The 24,820-nt window shown below is 36.7% G+C and overlaps 1 protein-coding gene across 10 annotated transcripts in view; it reads right to left on the bottom strand.

The window, feature by feature from the left end:
- Window positions 1-24,820, bottom strand: part of Gphn (gephyrin) — a 450,651-nt gene that overhangs the window by 271,425 nt on the left and 154,406 nt on the right. For all 10 annotated transcript variants that reach the window (XM_045154682.1, XM_045154684.1, XM_045154685.1 and 7 more), the window contains exon 3: window positions 23,167-23,224. In XM_045154682.1, the coding sequence (XP_045010617.1) occupies window positions 23,167-23,224 (58 nt within the window). The remainder of the gene's footprint in view (window positions 1-23,166; window positions 23,225-24,820) is intronic.

The raw sequence follows: 24,820 nt of genomic DNA, 5'->3' as shown, positions 1-24,820 counted from the left end.
CAATGGCCTCAATGCCCCAACCAAAAGACAAAGGCTTGAAGGCTGGATTAAAAGGCTGGATCCTTCTGTTTGTTGCCTCCAAGAAACTCACCTCTCCATAAAAGACAGACAGAATCTTAGGGTGAAAAGATGGAATATGGCATTTCAAGACAATGGACCTAGGAAACAAGCAGGTGTTGCTATCCTAATAGCTAACAGGATAGATGCCAAACCAACATTACTGACAAAAGATAAAGAAGTTCACTTTCTATTGATTAAAGAAATAATTCAATAGGAAGATATTGGAATTCTAAACATGCATACACTTAAGGTGGGTGCTCCCAATTTCATCAAACAAACACTATTAGGCTTAAGGTCACAGATAACACCAAGCACAATTGTAGTGCATGACTTCAAAACCCAACAAAAATAAGGCTGGCAATATCATCATACCCCATTTTAAGCTATATTCTAAAGGCACAGTAACAAAAGCAGTATGGTACTGGCATAAAGACAAGTAGATCAATGGAACAGAATAGAGGACCCAAATGTAAATGCAGGCAGCTACCTATAGTCATCTGATTTTGGACAAAAATGCCAAAAAACATGCATTGGAAAAAAGACAGCCTTTTAAACAAATGTTACTGGGAAAACTAGGTATCTATATGTAGGAGGATGAAAATAGATCCTTGTCTCTCTCTCCATGCACATGATTCAAGTCCAAATGGATCAAAGTCTTTTAAGATCAGACCAGAAATTGCTATAGGAAAAAGTAGGGGAAACCCTCCCTTCAACATATTGGCATAGGCAATGACTTTCTGAATGTAACCCCAGTTGCTCAAGAAATAAAAACCACTAATCAACCACTGGGACCTCCTGAAATTACAAAGCTTTTGTACAGAAAAGGACACTATGAATACAGCAATGAGGTAACCTATAGAATAGGAGAAAATCTTTGCCAGCTATACATCTGACAGAGGATTAATATCTAGGATATACAAAGAACTTAAAAATCTAAATAGGGCTGAAGAGATGGCTTGGCAGTTAAGGTGTTTGCCTGCAAAGCCAAAGGATCCTAGTTCGATTCTCCAGGACCCACATAAGCCATAAGCTCAAAATAGATTTACCATATGATCCAGCTGTACTACTCCTAGGCATATATCCTCAGGACTCTTCTCACTACCTTAGAGATCCTTGCACAACCATGTCTATTGCTGCTCTGTTCACAGTAGCTAGGAAATGGAACCAGCCTAGATGTCCCTCAACTAATGTATGGATAATGAAGATGTGGTACACTTATGCAATGGAATTCCATTCAGCATTTAAAAAAGTGAAATTATGAAATTTGCAGGGAAATGGATGGATCTGGAAAGGGGTATACTTATACTAAGTGAGGTAACCCAGGCCTAGAAATCAAACGTTGTATGTTCTCTCTCATATATGGATCCTAGCTACAAATGTTCAGACGTGTGTGTGAGTTGGAGTAAAACGTCAGTAGTAGAGGCCAGTAAGCTAGAAAAGTGCTATACATGAGGGAGGAGAGGGGAGGACTTAGGACGGTATTGTATATATGTAGGTAGATGAACAGATTACTGGGGGTGGAATGGCCTAAGCGAGGTCAGGGTAAAAGACTGAGAGAGGGTTAATCAAAATTCAGGATATGGTGAATAAGCCATATGATAACTTACTTTTTTGGATAATGGCATACCAGAAGCCACAGACTGTCACTAGAAAAATTTCAGTGCCGGGGATGGGATACCTTGCAGTGAGCTGCTGGCCGGGGAGGTCTCTAATGCCTCCAAAACACTATAGGTCATTGCTAAGGCTCTTGGTTTCCCACCAGAAATATATGGGAAGACCCTATTGCTGAAGCCTGCACTCGACTGGGTTACAAGGGCACCAAGAAATCAAGTTGGGGTTGAGTTGAAAATCTCCTTCCTATAGGCCAGCTGATAGAAAGCTGGGGGAAAAAAAAAAAAAACAAAAAACTGCACAGCTTGCAGCCCTATGCGAGACAGAAGTCATCAGTGGTGAAAACAGTAGAGACTGCAAGCATCAAGTTTTGGCCAGCTAGACTAAATGACTAAATTAGTGCAATAGTGGCATGTCTGTTGTGAGGGAAACCAACTGCTCTCTAATTGGACTGGAAGCCTGCTTTATACCTCAGCTGGTAATGAAAACCTAATGAAAAGCCTATGGTGGAGTAGGTCATGGGCCTTAGGAGTTAACACCTGCTCTTGTCTGGCTAAATGCATATTTTGTGATCACCAAACTGACCTGTAAGTATTTTACTTAATGTTCATACCCATATCTTAATGCTACCCTCACTTTTGGTTAGAGAAGCTTTTCTTTTCAGATGGCAGTGACCATTGGGATGACCCAAAAGGTACCAAAGTGCTGAGAAGTGATAGGGGAATGTTCAGCACTGAAATACCTCTATCACACCTTCCAAGGCTCAGGGTCCATTGCAGAAGACGTGGTAGAAAGAATGTAAGAAAGAGTCAAAGGATGGGTAGGACTGCTTACAATACAATCATCCAGACAGAAATTGGTCTCAAAATCTATGACCTCATAGTGCCTAGCACTACCTTCACAATACCCTCATAATAGGAGTAAAAGACAGTCACATCAGAATAAAAGAGAGACAAGTGGACAGAGGGAGGGGATACAGAGTGTGAATCTGTGAAGGGGAAAGTGGGGGAGGGGAAGAGAATTATCATGGTTTATTGTCTGTAAGTATGGAAGTTGCCAACTTTTAAAAAATTTTTTAAATGTATATTTTATAGAATGAATTGGCTGGTATTTGTCCTTTATTCTTCTGATAGCAGTATTTAATTCTACTTTGTTCTTCATTTTCAACAAGTTCAGAAACAAATTTTGTGCTTAATAACTGTGTCTGCATATATAACTATATATATGCATATATTACTATACATTAAATATGACCATATAATCATAGTCAATCCTTAGTGAAGATGTTGCCTCTACTTTCACACTTGAAATTGGATTGTACTTGTGACTTCCTTTAACCAAAAGAATGGCTCAGAAGGTCATGGAGTATGATTTCTGAAGGTTAGGTATCAAAAGGCCTTACAGTTTTTCCTCTTCCTATTTCTATGTAAAGAAGAATAGGCTGAACAATGGATCGCTGGAGGACATGGAGAGAAAAGCTAGTATGCAACACTAAGCTTCAGTCATCTGACTTAAGGCCAACTCAGTCTACCTCCAGTTGAATCATCATTATTTTTGGCTACAGGCATGACACCATTAAGACCAGATATCATTGTGGCTTTAATCCACTAAGTTTTGTGGGGGCTATAACTGTAGTACCAGAATACAGATACAACTACTTCATAGTGAACATTTTTGTATTTTCCTTCTTAGTAGTATTTTAGTAGAAATAGTAGCTATTTCCAATATATCCAATTTGCTATGTTTATCAATCTTTCATAAAGAGCTAAAAAATGGTTCTGAGAACAAACCTGATTTCAGATACATTTAAAATAAATTGGCATGAGGCACAAGAAGAGAGTAACCATTTGGGAGAAGAAAGGAATCAGCCAGAAGAAGGTAGGGCAACTCAGGGGGAAGAAGGGAGAGGGATGAATTAAAACAAAAGATAGTGGTTTATATATATGAAAATATCATCATGAGGGGCTGGAGACATAGTTTTTGGTCACTTAAATGATTGCCTCAAAAGCAAGAGGACATAAGTTCAATCCTCAGAACCCATGCAAAATGTCAGGGGTGGTAAAGCATGACTGTATTTCCAGCACTGGGGAGGCAGATAAGGGTAATTTCTAGGGTTCACTGGCAAGCCATTCTAGTCTATTAGCTTCAGACCACTGACAAACCCCGTCTCAAAAAAAGCTATATAGATAAGCCAGGCATGGTGGTGTACACCTTTAATCCCAGCACTGAGGAGTCAGAGGTAGGAGGATAGCTGTGAGTTCAAGGCCACCATGAGACTCCATAGCGAATTCTAGGTCAGCCTAGGATAGAGTGAGACCCTACCTCAAAAAACTGAAAAACCAAAACAAAACAAAACAAAAGGTAGATAGGATTTCTGAGGACCACCACCAAAGTCACATACACATGAACCCATATGCACATATGTATATTTTGAAAATCTTATAACAAAACTCATTGCTTTGTATACTAAAATAAAAATTAATTAAAATGGCACACTATCAGAATATGAGTTAATTAGTCAACATTTTAAGTGGTTGAGTGCCTATTATGTGGGAGAGAAGTCAATAAAAGTATACAAAATCATGATAAATGTCTTTAATAAGAAAGAGTTCAGAATTGTCAACAAATTAACTTACTAGCACACATTAAAGAGGTATCTATATCTTAAGAAAAGTTTAAAAGTTATTATAGGTATTTATGAATATATAATATTTTCTTACTCATAACTAGAAAAGAAATCATCATAAAAGAAATTTAGGGGCTAGAGAGATATCTTAGCCGTTAAGGTGCTTCCCTGCGAAGCCTAAGGACCATGTTCAACTCTCCAGATCCCATGTTAGCCAGACGCACAAAGGCGCATCAAGTGCAAGGTTTGCACATGCCCACTAGGTGGTACAAACATCTGAAGTTCGATTTCAGTGGCTGAGGCCCACACATGGCAATTTTCTCTCTTTTTTTTTGTCTGTCTGTCTGTCTCTCTCTGAAATAAAATCTAAAAAAGAAATTTAAAACAGAAATTTTAAAAAGTGTGAACATAGCCCAAGAGCAGAGAACCCCCCCGAGAGAAAAATGCTGAATCAAGGGAACCAAGATCTGAGATGGACAATCATTTTGCACTTCCACATTTCATGACTTTCTCCCCCATGATGTTGGTCTAAGCAAGTGCCAAGTCTCACCCAGTTACATAGGTTTAAGAAATAGAACCGAGCTCTTACAAAGAAGGTTTACTAAGAATATCTGTCACATCATTCTATACATCTACCCAGAGTCTTACAGTGATCTACTTTAATAAACTTTTTTCTTTTCTTTATATTTAAGGAAGGAAACATGAATCATTAGATTAAGTAAGTTACCAATAATACTTTGAAAAGTCTTTTCTCTATTGAAGGTATCTACAAAATCAATAAACAAATTTGTATCTACTCTTAAAAGACAGGGATGGAGAGATGGCTTAGTGGTTAACGTGCATGCCTGCAAAGCCTAAGGACCCATGTTCTACCCTCCAGATCCCACGTAAGCCAGGCACACAAAGGTGAGGCAAGTACAAGTTTGCACATGCCCACTAGGTTGCACAAGTGTATGGAGTTCGATTAAAGTGGTTGAAGCCCTGGCACACCAATTCTTTCTCTCTTTCACTAAAAAAAAAAAAAAAAAATTGAAGCCAAGTGTGATGGTGCATGCCTTTACTCCCAGCACTCAGGAGGCAGAGGTAGGAGGATTGTGTAAACTCAAGGCCTGCCTGAGACTACATAGTGAATCCCAAGTCAGCCTGGGCTTGAGTGATACCCTACCTCAAAATTAACCAAAACAGCCAGGCATGGTGGCATACACCTTTAATCCCAACATTTGGGAGGCAGTGGTAGGACAGTTGCTGTGAGTTCGAGGTCACCCTGAGACTACAGAGTGAATTGCAGGTCAACCTGGGCTGGAGCAAGACCCCACCTCAAACAAGGACAACAACAAAAATAACTACAAAAAGGACAATTTGAGGCTAAACTGTTCAGTCAAGTTTGAAGATTTATTATGCAAATGTCTGTCCTACTCTAAATTTTATAAAACAATTTTATCAGTCATATTTGAATATTACATTACTATACCATTGGGATAAAAGTTCTAGCTTACACAAAAGCAAAAATTTGAAAGGAGTAGTAATAAAACAGTATTTAAAATAGAATGCTAAAATCTATTTTCTTATTAGTTAAAAGGGAGAGAGTGTACTCTCCGTTAGAGAATCTGCTTCTCTTTTTCAGATAGGCACAGATCGTAAAGAAAGAACCACCCCATCATACCTCAAAAGGGCCCCAGCCAAAACTAAGAATAACTTGCAAAACAAGCAAGGGTGCTGTTTTCTTGATGAACCGGGTACCAGCACAAAGATGAAGGAGATTGGCACAGAGAACAATCAACTCTTACCAAATCAGATATCCAGAGACGCAGAGGCTCCCAATACCTCATCACTGAAGCAGACCCAAAATGGCTCAGGGAAATTTTGTGGAAGAGGGGATGGAAAGAATGTCAGAGCCACAAGTTGGGTCATAATACACAGAGACATTTCTCCTACTCATAACTGTGGACTAACTCCTCAATGCATGACCCATATACCTCAACAAGGAGGGGCCAGGGGGAGAGGGTAGGACATGAACAAGCCTAACAATGACACCAACTTGACTGTATTCACTGAGCACAAAACTAATTAATAAAAAAAAACCACTCCAAAATAAAACCATAAAATACCTATAAAGAAGAAAGAAAGAAAAAGAAAATAGAACATATGGGCACGTCAGAAACTCTTGCTACTGTAGATAAACTCCAGATGCATGCCCTACTTTGTGCATCTGGCTTTAATCGGGTACTGGGGAATCAAATCTAGGCTGCCAGGCAGTCTTTGCAAGCAAGCACCTTTAACTGCTGAGCTATCTTCCCAGCCCTAAAATAGACTTCCATTTTGTTTCATTAATTAACTGCCTAGAATGTTTTCCCCATTGATTTTTTTTTTTTTGTTTGAGAGCAATGTGATTGAATGTTTCATTATTTTGGAACATCATGGTATGACATCTTGTAATAAAATAACTCAAATGCAAAAGATAATTTAAAAATCTCAATTGACTGAATTTAAATAAGTACATTAGCTACTTATAAGAACTATAAAACATTCATTTTAAAATCATATCAACTATATATTTAAACTTTTATGAAATGGGCTAGTGAATTTCATGTTCTTATCTTTTAACTTAATTATTCTAACAAAACAGATGAAACATACCTCTTCTCTTAAGTGGGTTCCTAAATTAACTTAACTTCTTACTTGCATAGATAGATTTTTTCTGTTCCTCGCCAAGTAGTCACAATCCTGTCTGTACTATCTGGACTGGAAATCTCTTCCTTTGGCATTTTTAGCTTTGTCAATCTACTTCAACTCACTTTAAGGTTAACACTGTGAAAGATAAGAAGGTGGCCATGAAAGTGTGAGAATTACAGTTTAGATCCCCAGTCCCTTGTAAAGGTGAGCTAGATTTTGTGGCCTGCCTGTAATCTCAGCATTTGAGAGGCAAAGATGGGATTTCCAGTGCAAACTGGCTGGCTAGACTTACCCAATCTGTGAGATCTGGGTTCAAGTGCCTCAGTAAATAAGGTGAACATCGATGGAAGAAGACACCTGACATCAACCTCTGGCATGAACCTCCATACATGCAAAATCACATCCACACAAAAAAATTAATCCTGGGCTAGAGAAATGGCTTAGCGGTTAAGACATTTGCCTGCGAAGCCAAAGGACCCCAGCTGGATTCCCCAGGACCCATGTAAGCCAGAGGCACAAGGTGGTGCACCCGTCTGGAGTTCGTTTACAGAGGCTGAAGTACTTGGCATGCCCATTCTCTCTCTATCTATTGATCTGCCTCTTTCTCTCTCAAATAAAATAAACATTTAAAAATTTAAAAAATTAATCCTATAAAGACTTACTTCCTTATAATCCTTTCAAGATAAAGTTACTGGGGCCTAGGAGATGGCTCAGTTGGTAGAGGGTCTGCAGTGCATGCATGAGGATCTGGGTTTGGATGCCTGGCACCCACAAAAAAAGCAGGTGTGGCAGTGACCAACTGTAACCCTAGAGCCCTAGAGTTGTCACAGTGAAGACAAGACAGGAGGACTCTGGATATACCGGCTGGACAGTCTAGCTGACTCATAGAACAACAGGCTCAGTGCAAGGCCGTGTCAGGTGAGCCGAAGCTGAGCAAGGCATCTTGTAATAAATCCACATACACGTGAACACACCCACATGTACGCTCACACAAGCCCACATTCATACAAACCCACATGCATATACACAAACCATACACAATTCATGTGTGTACTTACGGGCAAGATAAATAAATGTGCTGAACAAACAGAAAATTTTCCAAATGTCAGTTAATTCGCTTGAAAATTGCACTAAGTTCTTCAAGAAGTAAATCCAAAATGCTTTTTATTTATATAAAAACCACACATATTAATTGGGTACCATGTATACATTCTTTTATTTATTTATTTATTTATTTATTTATTTATTTATTTATTTATTTATTTATTTTTTGAGGTAATGTCTTGCTGTAGCCCTGGGTGACCTGAAATTCACTATGTAGTCTCAGGGTGGCATCATGTGCATGGAGATCCTCCTAGCTCATTCTGTAATTTTAAATCAAGTTAAACATTTTTAACTTCTAAAACATTTAACATTTCTTCATGTAAAAACATTCAAAATCTCTAGCTTTTTGAAAATAAAGCACATTACTGCCATCTGTATTTACTCCATTGTCCAACAGAATACTAGAGCTCCCCATATCTACCTCTTACCTGCTTTTCTAAACTCAAGTAATGACTATTCTACTCTCAATGTCTATATCCTCCCCCCCCCCCGCCCAGATTTCACATATAAATGAGTTCAGGTGGTACTTGTCCTTCTATGCCTGACTAAAATCACTTCACATGATCTCCAGTTTAATCCATATTGACAGAAATGACAGGATTTCATGCTTTTCTAAATGAAGAACAGAATACAATTATGTACAGGTACTACTTTTTTACTTTATCACTTGATGGACACTTCAATTGCTACCATTTTGTGTCTATTATGAAATAGCGTTGCAAGGAACACAGAAGTATACATGTGTCTTTAGAGATTTATTTCATTTTCATTTGAGATACAGAGTGATGGTATTTCACATCTCTGGTAACTATATTTATATTTTTTAATTTTAAAAATATTTTATATATTTGCAAGAGGGGAGACAGAGAGGTAGGAAGGAAGTAGGAAGGGAGGAAAACTGGGCGGGCCAGAGCCTCTCGCTGCCACAAACCAACTCCACATGTATGTACCACTTTGTGCATTTAGCTTTATGTGGGTACTGACAAGCTCCGGTCATTAGATTTTGCAGGCACACTTTAATCACTAAGCAATGTCTCCCTCCCATATTTTTAATTTTTAATACACAAAAATGGAGCTTTTATTTGGAGAATTAAAATGGTTAAATATATGTAAGGCATTTATCCCTGAGGTTGAATATGAGTTGTAGCTGCTGTGATTCTTATTTTTTTTTAATTTTTTCATTTATTTTATTTATTTATTTGAGAGCAACAGATAGAGAGAAAGAGGCAGAAAGAGAGAGAATGGGCATGCCAGGGCTTCCAGCCACTGCAAACAAACTCCAGACATGTGTGCCCCCTAATGCATCTGGCTAATGTGGGTCCTGGGGAATTGAGCCTCAAACCAGGGTCCTTAGGCTTCACAGGCAAGCGCTTAACTGCTAAGCCATCTCTACAGCCCTCTTTTTTTTTTTTTTATTAAGAAACATTTTTAAAGTTTTATTTTGCAAAAGCAGATTCAAAGAAAAGTATAAAAATAATACCAGGAGATCTTTGAGTACGGTTTACATTTTATGTGAGCACACCATAATCTCAAGGTACAACATGTGGATGTAGTTCAGCGTGACTGAATCACACAAGTACATTCAGGTAATCACCACACAAATTTTCTATTATCACAAAGGCTTTATTTACACTATCTCTTTATAGTCTCACATCTTATCCCCTAACACTAGCAAGCATTAATTTTAATCCTTGATTGCAATTATGTTATTCTGATCATTTTACATAGTTTCTACGAAGTGGGTACTTTCATATAGATGGGATTTCTTGGGATTGGTGATCTACTCATTACAATGCACTGCAAATATAGGTTAAGTTGGTGTGTGAGTCAACAGACCTTTTTTTAAAGAAATATTTTATTTACTTATTTATTTGAAAGGAGTGGGGAGAAGGAGAGAGAGAGAAAAGGCACACCAGGACCTCCAACCACTGCAAACAAAATCCAGATATATGTGCCATTGAGTGCATCTGGCTTTATGTGGATACAGAGGAATCGAATCTAGGTTGTTAGGCTTTGCAGGCAAGCTCCTTAACCTCTGAGCCATCTCTCCAGCCCCAATAGGCATTTCTTTACATGTGTGTGTGAGTAGTGTGCAGGCATATATATGTGTTCGCTTATGTGAGGGTACACAAGTATGCAGGTGCAAAGGTATGTGTCTGCACATTTGTGTGGAGTCCAGAGGTCAACACCGGATGTCTACTTCAATCATTCTCCACCATACTTATCAAGACAATGTCTCTCATTGCACCCAGGGCTCAGTGGTTCAGCTACTCTAGCTAATTAGTTTGTCCTGGGAATCCACCTATCTCTGCCTCCCAAGCACTGACATTACATACAAGATATAGGAATATGTAAGGATTTTATAAATAGGAGTCCTATTGCTCAGGAAATAAGATCAACAAATGACAAATGGGACCACATGAGATTAGAAAGCTTTTTTTTTTTTCAAGGCAGGGTCTTGCTCTAAGAGCCCAGGCTAACCTGGAATTCACTATGTAGTCTCAGGGTGGCCTTGAACTCACAGCAAACCTCATATCTCTGCCTCCCGAGTGCTGGGATTAAAGGTGTGCACCACCATGCCCGGCTTAGAAAGCTTTTGTACAGCACAACAGATGCTCAATTAAGTGAAGACGCAGTCTACAGAATGGAAGGAAATATTTGGCTACTCATCTAACAGAAGATTAATATCTACAATATGCAATAAACTAAACATCAAAAAACTGAACATCAGTGCTAGAGATAAGCTTAGTGGTTGAGGCGCTTGCCTGTGAAGACTAAGGACCTACATTCAATTCCTCAGTATCCACGCAAAGCCAAATGTACAGGGTGGCACATGAATCTGGAGTTTGTTTGCAATGGCTAGAGACCCTAGTGCACCCATTTTCTCTTTATCTCCCTCTCAAATAAATAAATATTTTAAAAAAAGGAACATCAAAAAGCAAACACCCCATCAAAAACGGGTGATGGAAATGAACAGGAACTGAACAGAGTTCTCAAAAGAAAAGCAAATAGCTGATTAATACTTTTTAAAGTGTTCAACATCATTAGCCATCAAGGAAATACAAATAAAAACTACCTTGAGATTTCATCTCATTCCAGTCTGAATGGCTAGCAACAAAATAAACCAATGACAACAAATAATGGCAAGGTTGTGGGGGAAAAGGAACCTTATTCACTGTTAGTGGAAATGCAAGCTGGTATAGCCACTGTGAAAATCAGTGTGCAGGATTCTCAAAAAGATAAAGATAAAAAGATAGGATTACCTTGTGATCCAGCTATATCATTTCTGGGCATATACCTTAAGGCTCTTTAGAGAAACTTGCACAGCCATATTTATTGATGCTCAAACACAGAATCAGCCTAGATGCCCATCAACTGATGTTTGGAGTATGAAGATGGAGTACAGGTATACAATAGAGTGTTTTTTTAGATTGTAAATAAAAATATAAAATAAAAATAAAAATTTCAGAAAAGTAGATGGAACTGGAAAAGGTGATATTGAGGCAACAGGCTTAGAAAAACAAACACTGCACGTTTTCTCTCATATGCGGATCCAAGTTTTAAACATTTAGATTAGTTGTTGTAAATCAAAGTATCTGTACAGGTCAAGAAGCTAGAAAGGGGTCTTGGGGAGGACATTTATGGCAGGATATCAGAGCCCATGGGCATGAACATAGAGTGAGGTAATGTTTAAGGGAAATGTTTAAGCAGGGATGATACAGGGCAAGTATATGACAGAGAGAAGGGATGGTAGGAGGTTGAATCAAAATTAAAGATATGTGGATAAGCCATAATGAAACCTTCTGCTTGGTAAACCAACTAAACATACACACACACACACACACACACACACACACACGCACACGCACACGCACACGCACAACTGTTTGAATGAAGGCCCACTATATAGGTGAATAAAGCTGTTTCCAGAAGCCATACATTACTAATCATAAGTTTGAAAAACCTGCCAATGTTTTTTAGGGGGCTGGGGAGACGGGGACTTCACAAAGGCTACAGAGGCACCTAAAACAACATAGGCATTTGAAATTGCTCTTAGGTGTCCACCCAAACTGGGTGGTATGTCCCTATGGCTGAAGACATCACACACTTTGGCCACAGGACAGAGAGAAACCAAGCTAGAACCGGGCTAGAAGCTTACTCCTTGCTGGCTAGCTTTCTCAGTACCTGAAGCGCTATGCGTGCTGCTGGAAGAGAATAGCAATCACCACTCCCACCCAGCTTTGCAACCTGTGTATTCCAAAATGATCTGCCAGGGCAAGATATGCCCTCTTATGTAACAGAGGCATGAAAATTATGGGAGAATACAATTCCTTCTGTTTGGATTTGAAGTCCACCCCACAGAAGGGATTTCATGCTTGGTACTGTAAACCTAATGAAAAGCTTATGGCTACAGACAAAGGCCCCACTGGAGACTTCAAACCATGCTCATGCTAAACAAATAGAAGGTCAAAGTGCCTTCTAAATATCTCTGCTTGTTCCCATAGAACAGTACTGCTTGAACTCTCAATCATGGAAGTTTCTCATTACAAGGGACAGTGGGTAATGCAATTGAGATACAAAGTTGGCAAAATTGCTGATCAGCTTCAAACAGGACATCTTAACCACCCACTCCAAGGTTCAGCGAACCTTGCCAGGAAGGGAACAGAAAGAATGGGAGACAGGAGGATGGGGGTGAGGGCTGCAGAATGCTGTCTTCCGGAAACAACACGGCGGTTACTCTCATGAACTCACAGCAGCTGGCAGTGCACAACTGAACCTAGGGTTGCTTCATCCTCTCCAGGTCTCCCAGAATAACTCATGCAGCTATCACTGGTAGCTGGACAGGGGAATCAGGTTCACCACTGATAAGTTCCATGTTACACAGTAAATAACTTTCCACTCATGATCATGCAAGAAACCCTAGTTTAACTCAATTGGTCAAAAAAGTCATTGAAGGAAAATGGGAAATAATGGGGAAGAAAGTGGGTGTTATTGAAAGGAGTGGGGCATAAGAGAAGGTAATAGGGTGAATAAGATTAGAAGACATTAGTTATGTGTAAAAAAATGGTCAAAACACAAAAAAGTAAATAACTTCAGAGTCACTGCTTACCCCATTTCTCAGGAAATATGCAAACCATCTATTCTATCTCTCAGTCTGTTCAGACCTAGGAAATATCAACCTTACCAGTTTATAAACATATAACAACTTATATATTCCTGCCCATCTCCCATTTATCAAATATTATTACATATATCAATATATTTCAATATGTTATTTTTCCTTATTAGACACTGGTGGCATAGGCTATGAAATAGGCAATTAAAAGTAAGTGCTTTACTGGTTAGAGAGATGTCTCAGTAGTTAAGGCGCTGGACTGCAAAGCCTAATGACCCAGGTTAGATTCCCTAGTACTCACATAAAGCCAGTTACACAAAGTGGCACACACATCTACCATTTGTCTGCAGTGGCTAGAGGCCCTGGTGTGCCCATTCTCTAATAGTTTCTCTCTTTGTGTGTCTTTCCTTGCAAATAAAAATATTTTAAAAAATTAAGTGCTTTAAGACAACAATCAGAAAACAGTACTACTAAAACTTATAGGAATCACTGCATAAAATGAGAAATAAAAACATTTTTCTGCAGTGTCTGTGTTTTTAATCTTCTCCTTATGTGGAAATGCTGTTCCATGTTAGAAAATTATCATATGAAATCTTTCATACCTTTAATAACCTTAAAGTTTAATTCCACAAGGGATTACTAAAAGTGTGTACTTAACATCATCATTGTGATTATTTTATTATTCAAGAAGTGTTTTAGGGTATTTCCTGAGAGAATAATACATTTGACGATTTTATAAGCCAAACCAAATGAAAATTCTAGCCAGCAAGTTATGAAGAGTCATTAATTATGCTTGAGGCATGCTAAGAAAGTTATATGTCATGTTGGCAGGTGATAAATGCATGTAATAAGTGCAACAGTGTAAAGCAGAAGAGTATTTTGGTTATAATAATGTCTCTTTGCACTTCCCCCATGTTTTCCCTTTGATTCTGATCTGTGCTTGGCATGAACCTTTGTTCCTGGGAAGATGCAAACACATGTCTACTCAGCCCAGATAGGGCAGAGACAACAGGCCAAAGCACAATTGCACCAAAACTGTTTTGGTGAAGCAATGAGTTGTTTATTGGAATTACTTACACTGCAGGGTGAGGGGTTGCCTGAAAGTCAGCCCAGTTGGTCAGAGAGTCTCTGCCTAAGTAGTTGTTTACCCTTCATATATCCTCAGGGAGGAGTCTTGCAACCTTTTGAAGTTTGGAAAATTTCTATACAACACTGGTCAAAGTCTGCCCTTTACCAATTGTTTACTATTCCTATAACTTTGGAGAGTGGTTGTGTGTGACCTTTTAAGGTTCAGCTTTCCCAGACTTGTTGACATCCTGTCTCCCTTTTCCCTCCAGAGGGAATATTTCAATTCAGAGGAATTTGCTATACAACACTTACTTTGGTCAATGCATTATTAACAAACCTGGTAATTTCAATGAACAATCATTTTCACAAGTGGGTAGTTTTCTATTATTCCTCTGTGATTACAATGTAAGCATGCCCAGGATGGCATCTTACAGAATGAGAGGTACTATTTCATCTAGTTGGCCACTATTGCCCTTCAAAAATCTTGGGTATTGACCTTGGAAAGTCTTAGCAAGCTGAGCCTAAATTGCGAACTCTGAGATCTGTATACTAAAGTTGTATTGTCTCATGCCAGGGAGTTATGCAATTGCTTACTGTGTCATATTATATAACACAGTTAAGTACTACAGAGATTAGGGCTACTGAAGGAGTAAGACTGGGCTGCAGTTGCAAGCAGGACGATCCTTGAAAATTTCATTAAGAAAGGGATATCTCACAAATCTCTGAAAGAAGAGTTAGCCGTGCAGCTATACTGAGGAATGACATTAGACGTAAAGGAGATTGCCACTGAAAAAATCCAAAGGTGGGAGTATACTAAAAATAGCAAGCCCAGGTGGCATAAGGACTATGAGGTAGATTAAATCAAAGAGGTGATAATGTTGGGGGCTTAAGAGTACCATTGATCGTGTGAGTTCTTGAAGGCTATATATACAACTAAAATTTTTATTACAACCCAATTTCATCTTTAGCCACTGCTATTTACTGAAGCTGGCGTACATTCACAAGAACTGTGTATACTTGCCCTTCTCAATGTCTCACCTTTCTTTCAGTCCCCAGTACTTAAATATGACAGTCATCAATTTTCTTAGACTATCTTAACCTCACCAACTCTTCTTCTTTAAAAATCTTTTTAAACCCCTTTTGGCTCATTTAAAAAATATTCCTCTAGCATTTCTGAATATTGTTGTGTAGCATTTTTCATAACTTTAAACAACTATTTCATAAAGCAAGTCAGACTTGCTTTCTACCCAGGTTTTAGCACCCAAAAAGGTTCTTTGTTCATAGCAGATAATTAACATGTTAATAAAATCAATGTATCTATGTATACTCCAAAGTGAGTAAGAAATTTGTCCAGGAACTCAGAGACAATAACAATTATGGGTTAAAATAAAACAATACCCACAACTACAGTTAGCCCATAAATGTCTACCCTATACCTAATATCTTCTTGTACAGAAGTATTAGCTCTTTGAAGGTTAATCTCTATTCACCTTGAATGTCTCCCAATCTTCAATTTTGTATAATATCAGGGAATTAGCTGAATCTAAAATACAAGTGATAAGAATAAGAATAAAGCAGTGGCTATGTCTGGATGTTTAATGCTGCCTGTGAGGTATGACTCAAAATGAATACTTTCATGTGAAATATTTTGTCAATAACTCTATTACTATTTCTTTCCTGATATTTTTCTCATTCCATGTGAAAAAAGGTATATTACTTTTCCATTACTAAAGTATCACTCCGGTACATAGCTTTTTTAATTGAATTCTCATAAACTTACTTGATAAATTTTATTTTTTATACTTCTACTATATATTGGATCTTGAATGTTTCACAAAGGCCCTCGTGTTTTGAAGGCTTAGTCGAAAGGTTGGTACAACTGGATAGTGGTGAAATCTTTGTGGGAACAATGATCATGGACTAGATACTCTAAATACATTTTCTTTAGCTTAGCTATTTCATATATTTTATTATAGAAAATGAAAAGACAACACAACATTTGGCATCCAAAGCAAATTCTGTTAATGAAGTCCCATACCATTTCTCTACTTCCTCAACAAGTTAAATGTTGAACACCAAAAAAATAAAGAATAAATGCAATTGGTGAAATGTGGCTAAGTCAGAACTGATATCTTGCTTGAAAAGTTGGTAGTTATAAATCTTACGATGGAACTGCCAGAGTAATTAATGGTCCAAAAATAGGTATAACAAAGACTGAAGAATATTTGGAAGATAAAATTAAATGTCTGGAATTTAGGGTTTTTTTAATGTAGAAGAGAAGAATTACAGATTTCTGTTTTAAAATGAAAGGTGCTATAGGTTAATATAAGAAAACTACTATACTTTATAACAAATCATAAATGTTTCATACAATCATGGAAATTATGAATGTACTTGCAATCAGCTACATAGCAGACAAAAGGATAATGATTTACTGCTGGTAACTAAATCTAAAACACAAGTCTTTACTTGTTTGTAATACTGGGACAATATCAAATACTAATTTTTTTTTGGTTCCATACACTTTAAGAGATTGAAAAACTCACAATTTCAAAACTATAACTATCCAGTAGGCCATAATTGCAATATAATTGCCATTACAGTGAGAATATCTTAATCTATTCATTTATTTTTGTTTTTCAAGGTAGGGTCTCACACTACTCCAGGCTGACCTGGAATTCACTATGTAGTCTCAGGGTGGCCTCAAACTCATGGCGATCCTCCTACCTCTGCTTCCCGAGTGCTGGGACGCGCAGCTTATCTTTATTTAAAATAAGACTCTTGGTCTCTATTCGTTAGTCTTGTTTTACTGGTTGAATAGATGTACAGATTGCTATAAGGTATATTAGTTTCTTATAAACACTCAAAAAAGTTCTCAGTTCTATTTGACGTCAAGTATATCATACTTTTTTACTATACCTATTGAATTTCAGTACAATCAAATATTAAAAATTCAACAGTTGATATTTCCTTTTTTTTAAATTTTATTTTGTTATTTTTGTTTTATTTATTTGAGAGAGACAGAGAGGGACAGAAAGAGGCAGATAGAGAGAGGTAGAGAGAGGGAGAGAGAATGGGCACGCCAGGGCCGCCAGCCACTGCAAATGAACTGCAGATGTGTGCGCCCCCTTGTGCATCTGGCTAATGTGGGTCCTGGTGAGTCGAACCTCGAACCGGGGTCCTTAGGCTTCACAGGCAAGTGCTTAACCGCTAAGCCATCTCTCCAGCCCAACAGTTGATATTTTCAACTTTTTTTATTCTTCAGATGCTGTTTCTTTAGCATTACCTCCTATTATTCCATTTGTCAAAATTGTACCCACTAAGTAATTATTTGTAGGTCAGGGCAGAATATTTAAGGTTTGTTCATGTTTTTTACTCAAGCATATTTACCAGTATAATTAGAAAAACAAATTTATAACTCCTTATGCTTCAAGTTAAAAGTGTAAGTATCCTAGTGTTGTCCTTACACCAAGAATTAACATTTTGTCTGAACCACCAAAACACTTATCTTAGATTCCTTCTTTACCACGTATTCTACTTGTAAAATGACATGGACACATTTTTTGTTTTCCCACCATACTAGTGAATACAGGGTGAATTCCAGGTCAGCCTGGGCTAGAGAGAGACCTAACTCAAAAACAAAAAAGAAATTATATATATGATACATGATAGACAGACAGACAGACAGACAGATAGATAGGCAGGCAGGCAGGCAGGCAGGCAGAAAGACAGGTAGATAGGTAGATAGATGATGCCTGGGAAGGAAGAGCATTACCTAAAGGTCTCAAGATATACAGATTGGTAAGGTCTACTGTGCAAAACTGAACTACTGGTTAGAACAATGTCTTGTGCATTTAATATGCTTAAAAACTGTTTTCTATGGGCTGGAGATGGCTCAGCATTTAATGGGGCTTGTTTACAAAGCCTGCTGAACAGATTCAATCACCTAGCAGCCCAGTAAAGCAAGATGCAAAGTGGCTAAGGCACCTGTGATCCCAACACACCTAAGACAACGGGAGGCTGAACCAGGAGAACGCACAGCTCTCAGGATTCTCCTTTGCAGTCTGGCAGTTAGGTTTGTCTCAAAGAGGTGGAGCAAAATTACAAACTGTTTTCTAAGTTGGATTACTAGATATTGACTCACTGTGGCTATTATAGCACAAAACAGCCATCAGGTACAAGCTTTTACCTTTTTAACAAATAGCAGAAGGAATCTGAAAAGAGAAAAGTACAAAGTGTTCCTTCAGTGAGAAAGTACTGTCATTTTGGGTAGGAGTGTTTCACTGTACAGAACTGACTTGTAAATTATGGGACAGTAACACTCAGGGCCCCGAAGGACAGAATGTGAATAGATGTCTTCCATCAAAGAAAAATGGCAAATAATAAAACGTCCAACCAATTTAAATTGAATATCACTAAGAATAGCAAGTTCAGTAAAAGAAATTAATGGAACTTACTTCCAAGGTATTAGACTTATATTAAAAAAACTATCATAGAAGCCTATATAGCTTTAATAACAGCCAGAATTTAAAAAATAATAACCATAACATAATTAAAAGACTCAGAAAACTTAAAATATCAATGTGGTAATCTTCTAATATTCATTATCAAAGTGGGAAATATATTTTTTCTATACTACCCAGAAAATAGCATTGTGCTTTTTGTCCATCTTCCCATATTTACTATGCCTTGTGAAAAAAGATTTCTGATTTCTAGCAAGACAAAGGACAAAAACAATAAAAAAGGAGGGAGGTTGTATCCAATATAACAAAAGTTCTGTAACTGAGAGTCTTAATATGAAAGCCATCAAGTATAGTGCTACAGAGCTAATCAAAAACAAATAAGTCATGGTTTAACTAAAAATGAACATACAGTCTAAGCATCAGTATGACGAAGTCTGAAATGCCTATGGGCAGCTCTCATGTATGCTATAGCCATTTTTCTTTGAACAATTTATTATAGGCCAACTACAATTACATAAATAGATATCGTTAACAAATTATGTCATTAATGTATGGGGAATATAAAAGTATGATTTTCAACTAAACTGATATAACTATATGTTTTAGGTTTTTTTTTAACAGAAAACTAGTAGCTAGGAAATATCTTTAAGAAGCAATAGATTTTTTATGTCTTTAAATGTAAAGAATAACAGAGGAAATTCATTTAAGTAAGGTACAAAGAGTATAATTGGTGGCTTTTTAGGAACAACCTTTTGCATAAATATACTCAGTGATGCTGAGAGGCAGTACCCATTCTTCAATATACAATGATACTGCCAAGTTCAGGTTTAAGAAAAGGCTGGGAGAAGACTATATCAAAAATACTGTTGCTAGTTGATGACACTTATACATGAACGGATTCTATTTGTTCCATCAGTCATCTGGCTGGGGTACTTTCATTCTAAGATAACAGAATGGAGTGCTCTCAATGATGGAAAGGAGAGAGAAAAAAAATCATTTAGACTGAATAATCCAAAAATAGTTACAAGTGAAAATCACCCAATGCTAATCATTTCCCAAAGAGTTTACCATAGGAATTGGGATTATCTTTCATGAAGGCTAAAAACTAGAATTAACCTTTACTTCTATCCACTATTTTTAGATTATTACAATGATATAAAATGGTTGCCATTTATTTTTCATTTATTATGCAAAGTACCTTGTAAAGTATTTTACAAATAAATATCCAGTCCTCACAATAAAAATAGCAGATTTTGTTATTCACTGAAGGTAGATTTTGTTATCTGTATTTTCAGTAGGATCAGACTCATTAAGATGCATATATTGTCAGGGTCCTTTAAAGAAGCAAAACCTTTACGATACTAAATCCCCACCATAACGTATCAACCCCATTTTATATTTTCTTGCCTAAAAATTAAGCTTATCTTTATCAGTATGTATCTAGATTGATAAATCATCTCCAGTTTTCTGTCCCTATTCCTCTTTCCAACATATTTTGATAAGAACAGTAAATTTCTTGAATTTATTTCCTTTTCAAAACCTTTTTTTTTTTTTTTTACTTTATTTATTTGTTGGTGGGGGGGAGAAAGAGAATGGGCATGCCAGGGCATCCAGCTATTGCAAATGAACTCCAGATACATGTGCCCATTTATGCATCTGGCTTACATGGGTCCTGAAAAATTGAGCTGGGATCTTTTGGCTTTGCAGGCAAATGCCTTAACCACTAAGCTATCACTCCAGTCCTCTTTTTCAAAATCTTTAAGAACTTATTCTATAAATAAGATGTATACCTCCTTTACAATGTAATTCTACTTTAAACTTAACTTATGTTCAGTAATTATTCTTATAAATCCCTTGACTTTAGCTAAATTTGCACTTTTTAAAAATATGTGCTAATTCATATTTACCCTTAAGTTATATTTCCTTTGATTTAGAAATTTTCCCTATTATATTCTCCCAAAGAATGCCTTGACCTCATAGTCAGTTACTATTTTCTCTAATAAATTTGAAGTAGCTGCCAAATAAATTTGAAATATAAATCATATTATGTGATTAAGTCTGATTTTCATTTGCTCTGAGTATTGGTCTCTTTTAGCATAATTATTCAACCAACAAATATTTATTCACTAACTGTAAATGAAATTTTTAGCCAGGACATACAAAGCATACCTATTAATAAATGAGGCAAGAAACAACACCATTAGAACAAGACACAAATGGAAATTCCTATAAGATATTGAAGGGAATACAAATTGTTCTATCCACTTGAAATCTGACAACTTTATTGTAATGTTACCTACAGCAATTACTATAGTAGCCACATAAAAGTTATGTAATGTGCTCTGGTATTACAAGCATAAAAGCACACTACAGACAAAAATGGGATTTGGTTCATTAGATATATCATTTATTAGGAAAAATATGTTTATTTATTAATACATGGTATATCATATACAGTGTATCCACCCTGACAATGGGTTGACAGAGGTCATAGCTAGATTACATCCCAGTATATTAAACTTAATTGTACAGTTTGGATGATTTCAAATCAGTAAGCACTTAGTCAACTACAATGAAAACTGATTTAATGTCACATGCTTTAAACAAAACAATAAAGCATTTAATTTCAGACAAAAATGCTAATATTGACATGAAATGCTGATTAAGTACTGTAAAATATTTCCCCAATATACTGAAAGCAACATTTTATGCCTGTGATTGAACTTTTTGAAAGTATTTTAGATATATCATTGATTAGCAAAAAAATCATATTACATATCAGTCATATATTTTTATGAGAAAGCGAGTGGGCAAGAGAGGAAAAAAAAGGGAGAGAATTGCCATGCCAGGGCCTCTAGCCACTGAAATCAAACTCCAGATGTGTGAGCCACCTGTGCATACACATGACCTTGTGTGTCTAGCTTACATGGGTTCTGGGGAGTTGAACCTGCGTCCTTAGGATTTGAAGGCAAGCACCTTAACCCTAAGTCACCTCTGCAGTCCATAAATAATATATTTTAAAGACTCTCTTGATACTACTTTTATAAATGTAAAATGTTTAAAAATAAAACTTTTCTCCTGAACAGAAAATGTACTATTAAAAGGTAGGCAGCATTTGTGTAAATTACTTATATTAATCAGTTGATTTTGGGATGTCTGTTCCAGGACTATATTTTATTGCCTCATATAAATTTTCTATTTGATTTAATTCACTATCATGATTTCAAGTAATTATCATATGAATAATAATCCCAACTTCAATCACTAAGACTCTCTATCTCCTAAAATCTATACTGATGTTTCCAATTACTGGAGACTTGAATATTTTTTGGGGGGAGTGTTTCGAGGTAGGGTTTCACTCTAGCCCAGGCTGAGGCTGACCTAGAATTCATTATGTAGTCTTAGGTTGACCTCCAACACATGGTGATCCTCCTAACTTCTGCCTCCCAAGTGCAGTGATTAAAGGTGTGTGCTGCCACACTCAGCTCTTTTTCTTTCTTAATGTGTGAACAAAATTAAACTATTAATTCCTGAAGAGGACCACACACTAGAATAGCTGGCATACTGAAACTAACAGTATGCCACCGATCAAAGGACTCAACTGACTTAAAAATAATTCAATCATTAAAGGATTGAAAATTGAAATTTGAATTTATTGAACTTGAAATTGAAAAGCACAATCACATTAAACATGATTTAAGATTTTTAAATGTGATCAATAACAACTTACTCAATGTAACTCATCATTGACTAATGCTCATAATGGACAGATATCATTAATAAAATACTAAATTCAATTTCTAAATGTCCAAAACTGCTTTGGGATAAAGGCAACATGTTGCATGAGGTGTTTGATATTCTACAAGACTTAATAAAAACTTAGAGGAAGAAAAATGTAGTATTGTTTTGTTAAAAGAGTAATGGCAATTATTATGTATAATTAGTGAAGCTGTATAGGAAAAAGTCCCTGAAAAAAGATAACAGGATAGTTCATTCCACATACAAATGTTACACACAAAGCTGTCATAGATTTTCAATGAATTATTAAGGAAAAGTTTCTTCTTTATTTTTCCAAAAATATGCTGTAAATGGTAGCTAAAATTTGATGATAATTCTCTTACATTTTTATTTACTTACTTATTTATTTATTTATTTTCATGGTAGGGGCTCACTTGAGTTCAGGCTGACCTGCATTTCACTCTGAGGTCTCAGGGTGGCCTTAGACTCACAATGATCCTCCTACCTCTGCCTCCCAAATGCTGGGATTAAAGGCGTGCACCACCATGCCTGCCTTATTATGTTTATTTTTAACTGAAACAGAATAACTAGAAATTTAATGATATTCTAATATAACCAAAGATTCAATGATGTAAAAAAATTAGCAACTTTTTTTCTCAACTCCAACCAAGATACTAAACCTCTGAAAGATGAGAAACATACAATACCTTGATTTCTTCTAGTTCATCTGGTACTATCTTGTACGCCGATATAGTCCCACCCAACCTGAAAACAGGAGGAGAGAACAGTCTCAAAACCAGAAACAGTGTAAAAACTATGGCGTATTTATTTCCATTTGCATTAGAATAACACCAGGAATTCAACAAGGCGTAAGCCAGTATTCATGGGGGAAACACATCTAGTGTTTCAGTTCTCCATTTAGTATTCTAAATTTTTATCTATTTATTTGCAAGGAGAGAGAAACAGAAGGGAGGGGAGGAAATGGGCACACCAGGGCGTCTAGCCATTGCAAATGAACTATAGATGCATGTACCACTTTGTGCAAATGGCTATAAGTGGGTACTGAGGAATTGAACTCAGGTCATTATGCATTGCAGGCAAGCACCTTAACCACTGAACAATCTCTCCAGCCCTCATTTAGTATTTTTTTTTTAAAGAGAAAAATAGCAAATGACTACTTAAAGAAAAAAAATTATACTAGATATTTATTCAAAGCTAAGCTATCATTAAGGGTATTGATAATTCTAAAGCTGTTATTTTATTACTAGATTCTGTCAAAACATGTATCAAGAACCAATAACAAACAGGCTTGTTTTAAAAACTTTTAAATTTTTGACAACTTTATACATGATTATACTGTATTTTGATCATTCTTACTGCATTATAGTCTCTAACCCAACCCAGACTGCTAAGCCTTTAATTGCATTGACAGAATAGATTACAAAAACAGTTTTAATTTGCTACTAAAATGATTCAAAGATGTTATGGTGAAAATGATTAACAACTAGAAAAAATTAAAAACAAATTTGTCATGATCTGTATCAATAGTAGTTCTAGAAACAATTCATATTTGTGTGTGACTATTTTTGTGTGTTTGAGACAGTATCTTGAACACTTTGTTTTCTGGAATCTACTCTCAGAAAAGATGTCAGTAAGGGAACTTTCCAGATTAGTATTTATATAAGAACTTCAAACCACTGACAGTGGTGTTTTGTTTTGGTTTTGGTTTTTCGAGGTAGGGTCTCACTCTAGCCCAGGCTGACCTGGAATTCACTATGGAGTCTCAGGGTGGCCTCAAACTCCCGGCAATCCTCCTACCTCTGCCTCCCGAGGGCTGGGATTAAAGGTTTGTGTCACCATGCCCAGCTGAAAGTGGTTTTGACTGTTAAGAAAGTGGGGCAGTACCATGCTGTTTTTATTACTATGGCTTTGTAGTATAACTTTATATCGGGTATGGTGATGCCACCAGAGGTATTTCTTTTGCTGAGGATATGTTTGGATATGCGAGGCCTTCTGCCTTTCCATATGAAATTTGAGATCATTTTTTCTATGTCTGTGAAGAACACTGTAGGGATTTTAATTGGAATTGCGTTAAATCTATATATTGCCTTTGGTAGGATTGTCATCTTCACAATGTTAATTCTGCCTATCCAGGAGCATGGGAGGTCTTTCCATTGTTTCAAGTCCTCCTCAATTTCTTTTTTGAGAGTTTTTATATTTTCGTTGTATAGATCTTTTACTTCCTTGGTTAACGTTATTCCAAGGTATTTTATTTTTTTTGTTGCTATTGAAAATGGGACTATGTCCTTTATTTCTTTTTCTGTGTCTTTGTCATTTGCATACAGAAATGCTTCCGATTTT

This window comes from Jaculus jaculus, chromosome 7 (assembly GCF_020740685.1).
Source record: "Jaculus jaculus isolate mJacJac1 chromosome 7, mJacJac1.mat.Y.cur, whole genome shotgun sequence".
Classification (NCBI taxonomy): Eukaryota; Metazoa; Chordata; class Mammalia; order Rodentia; family Dipodidae; genus Jaculus; species Jaculus jaculus.
Note: the sequence above shows the minus strand (reverse complement) of the source record. Positions and strands in the feature narration are given on the sequence as shown.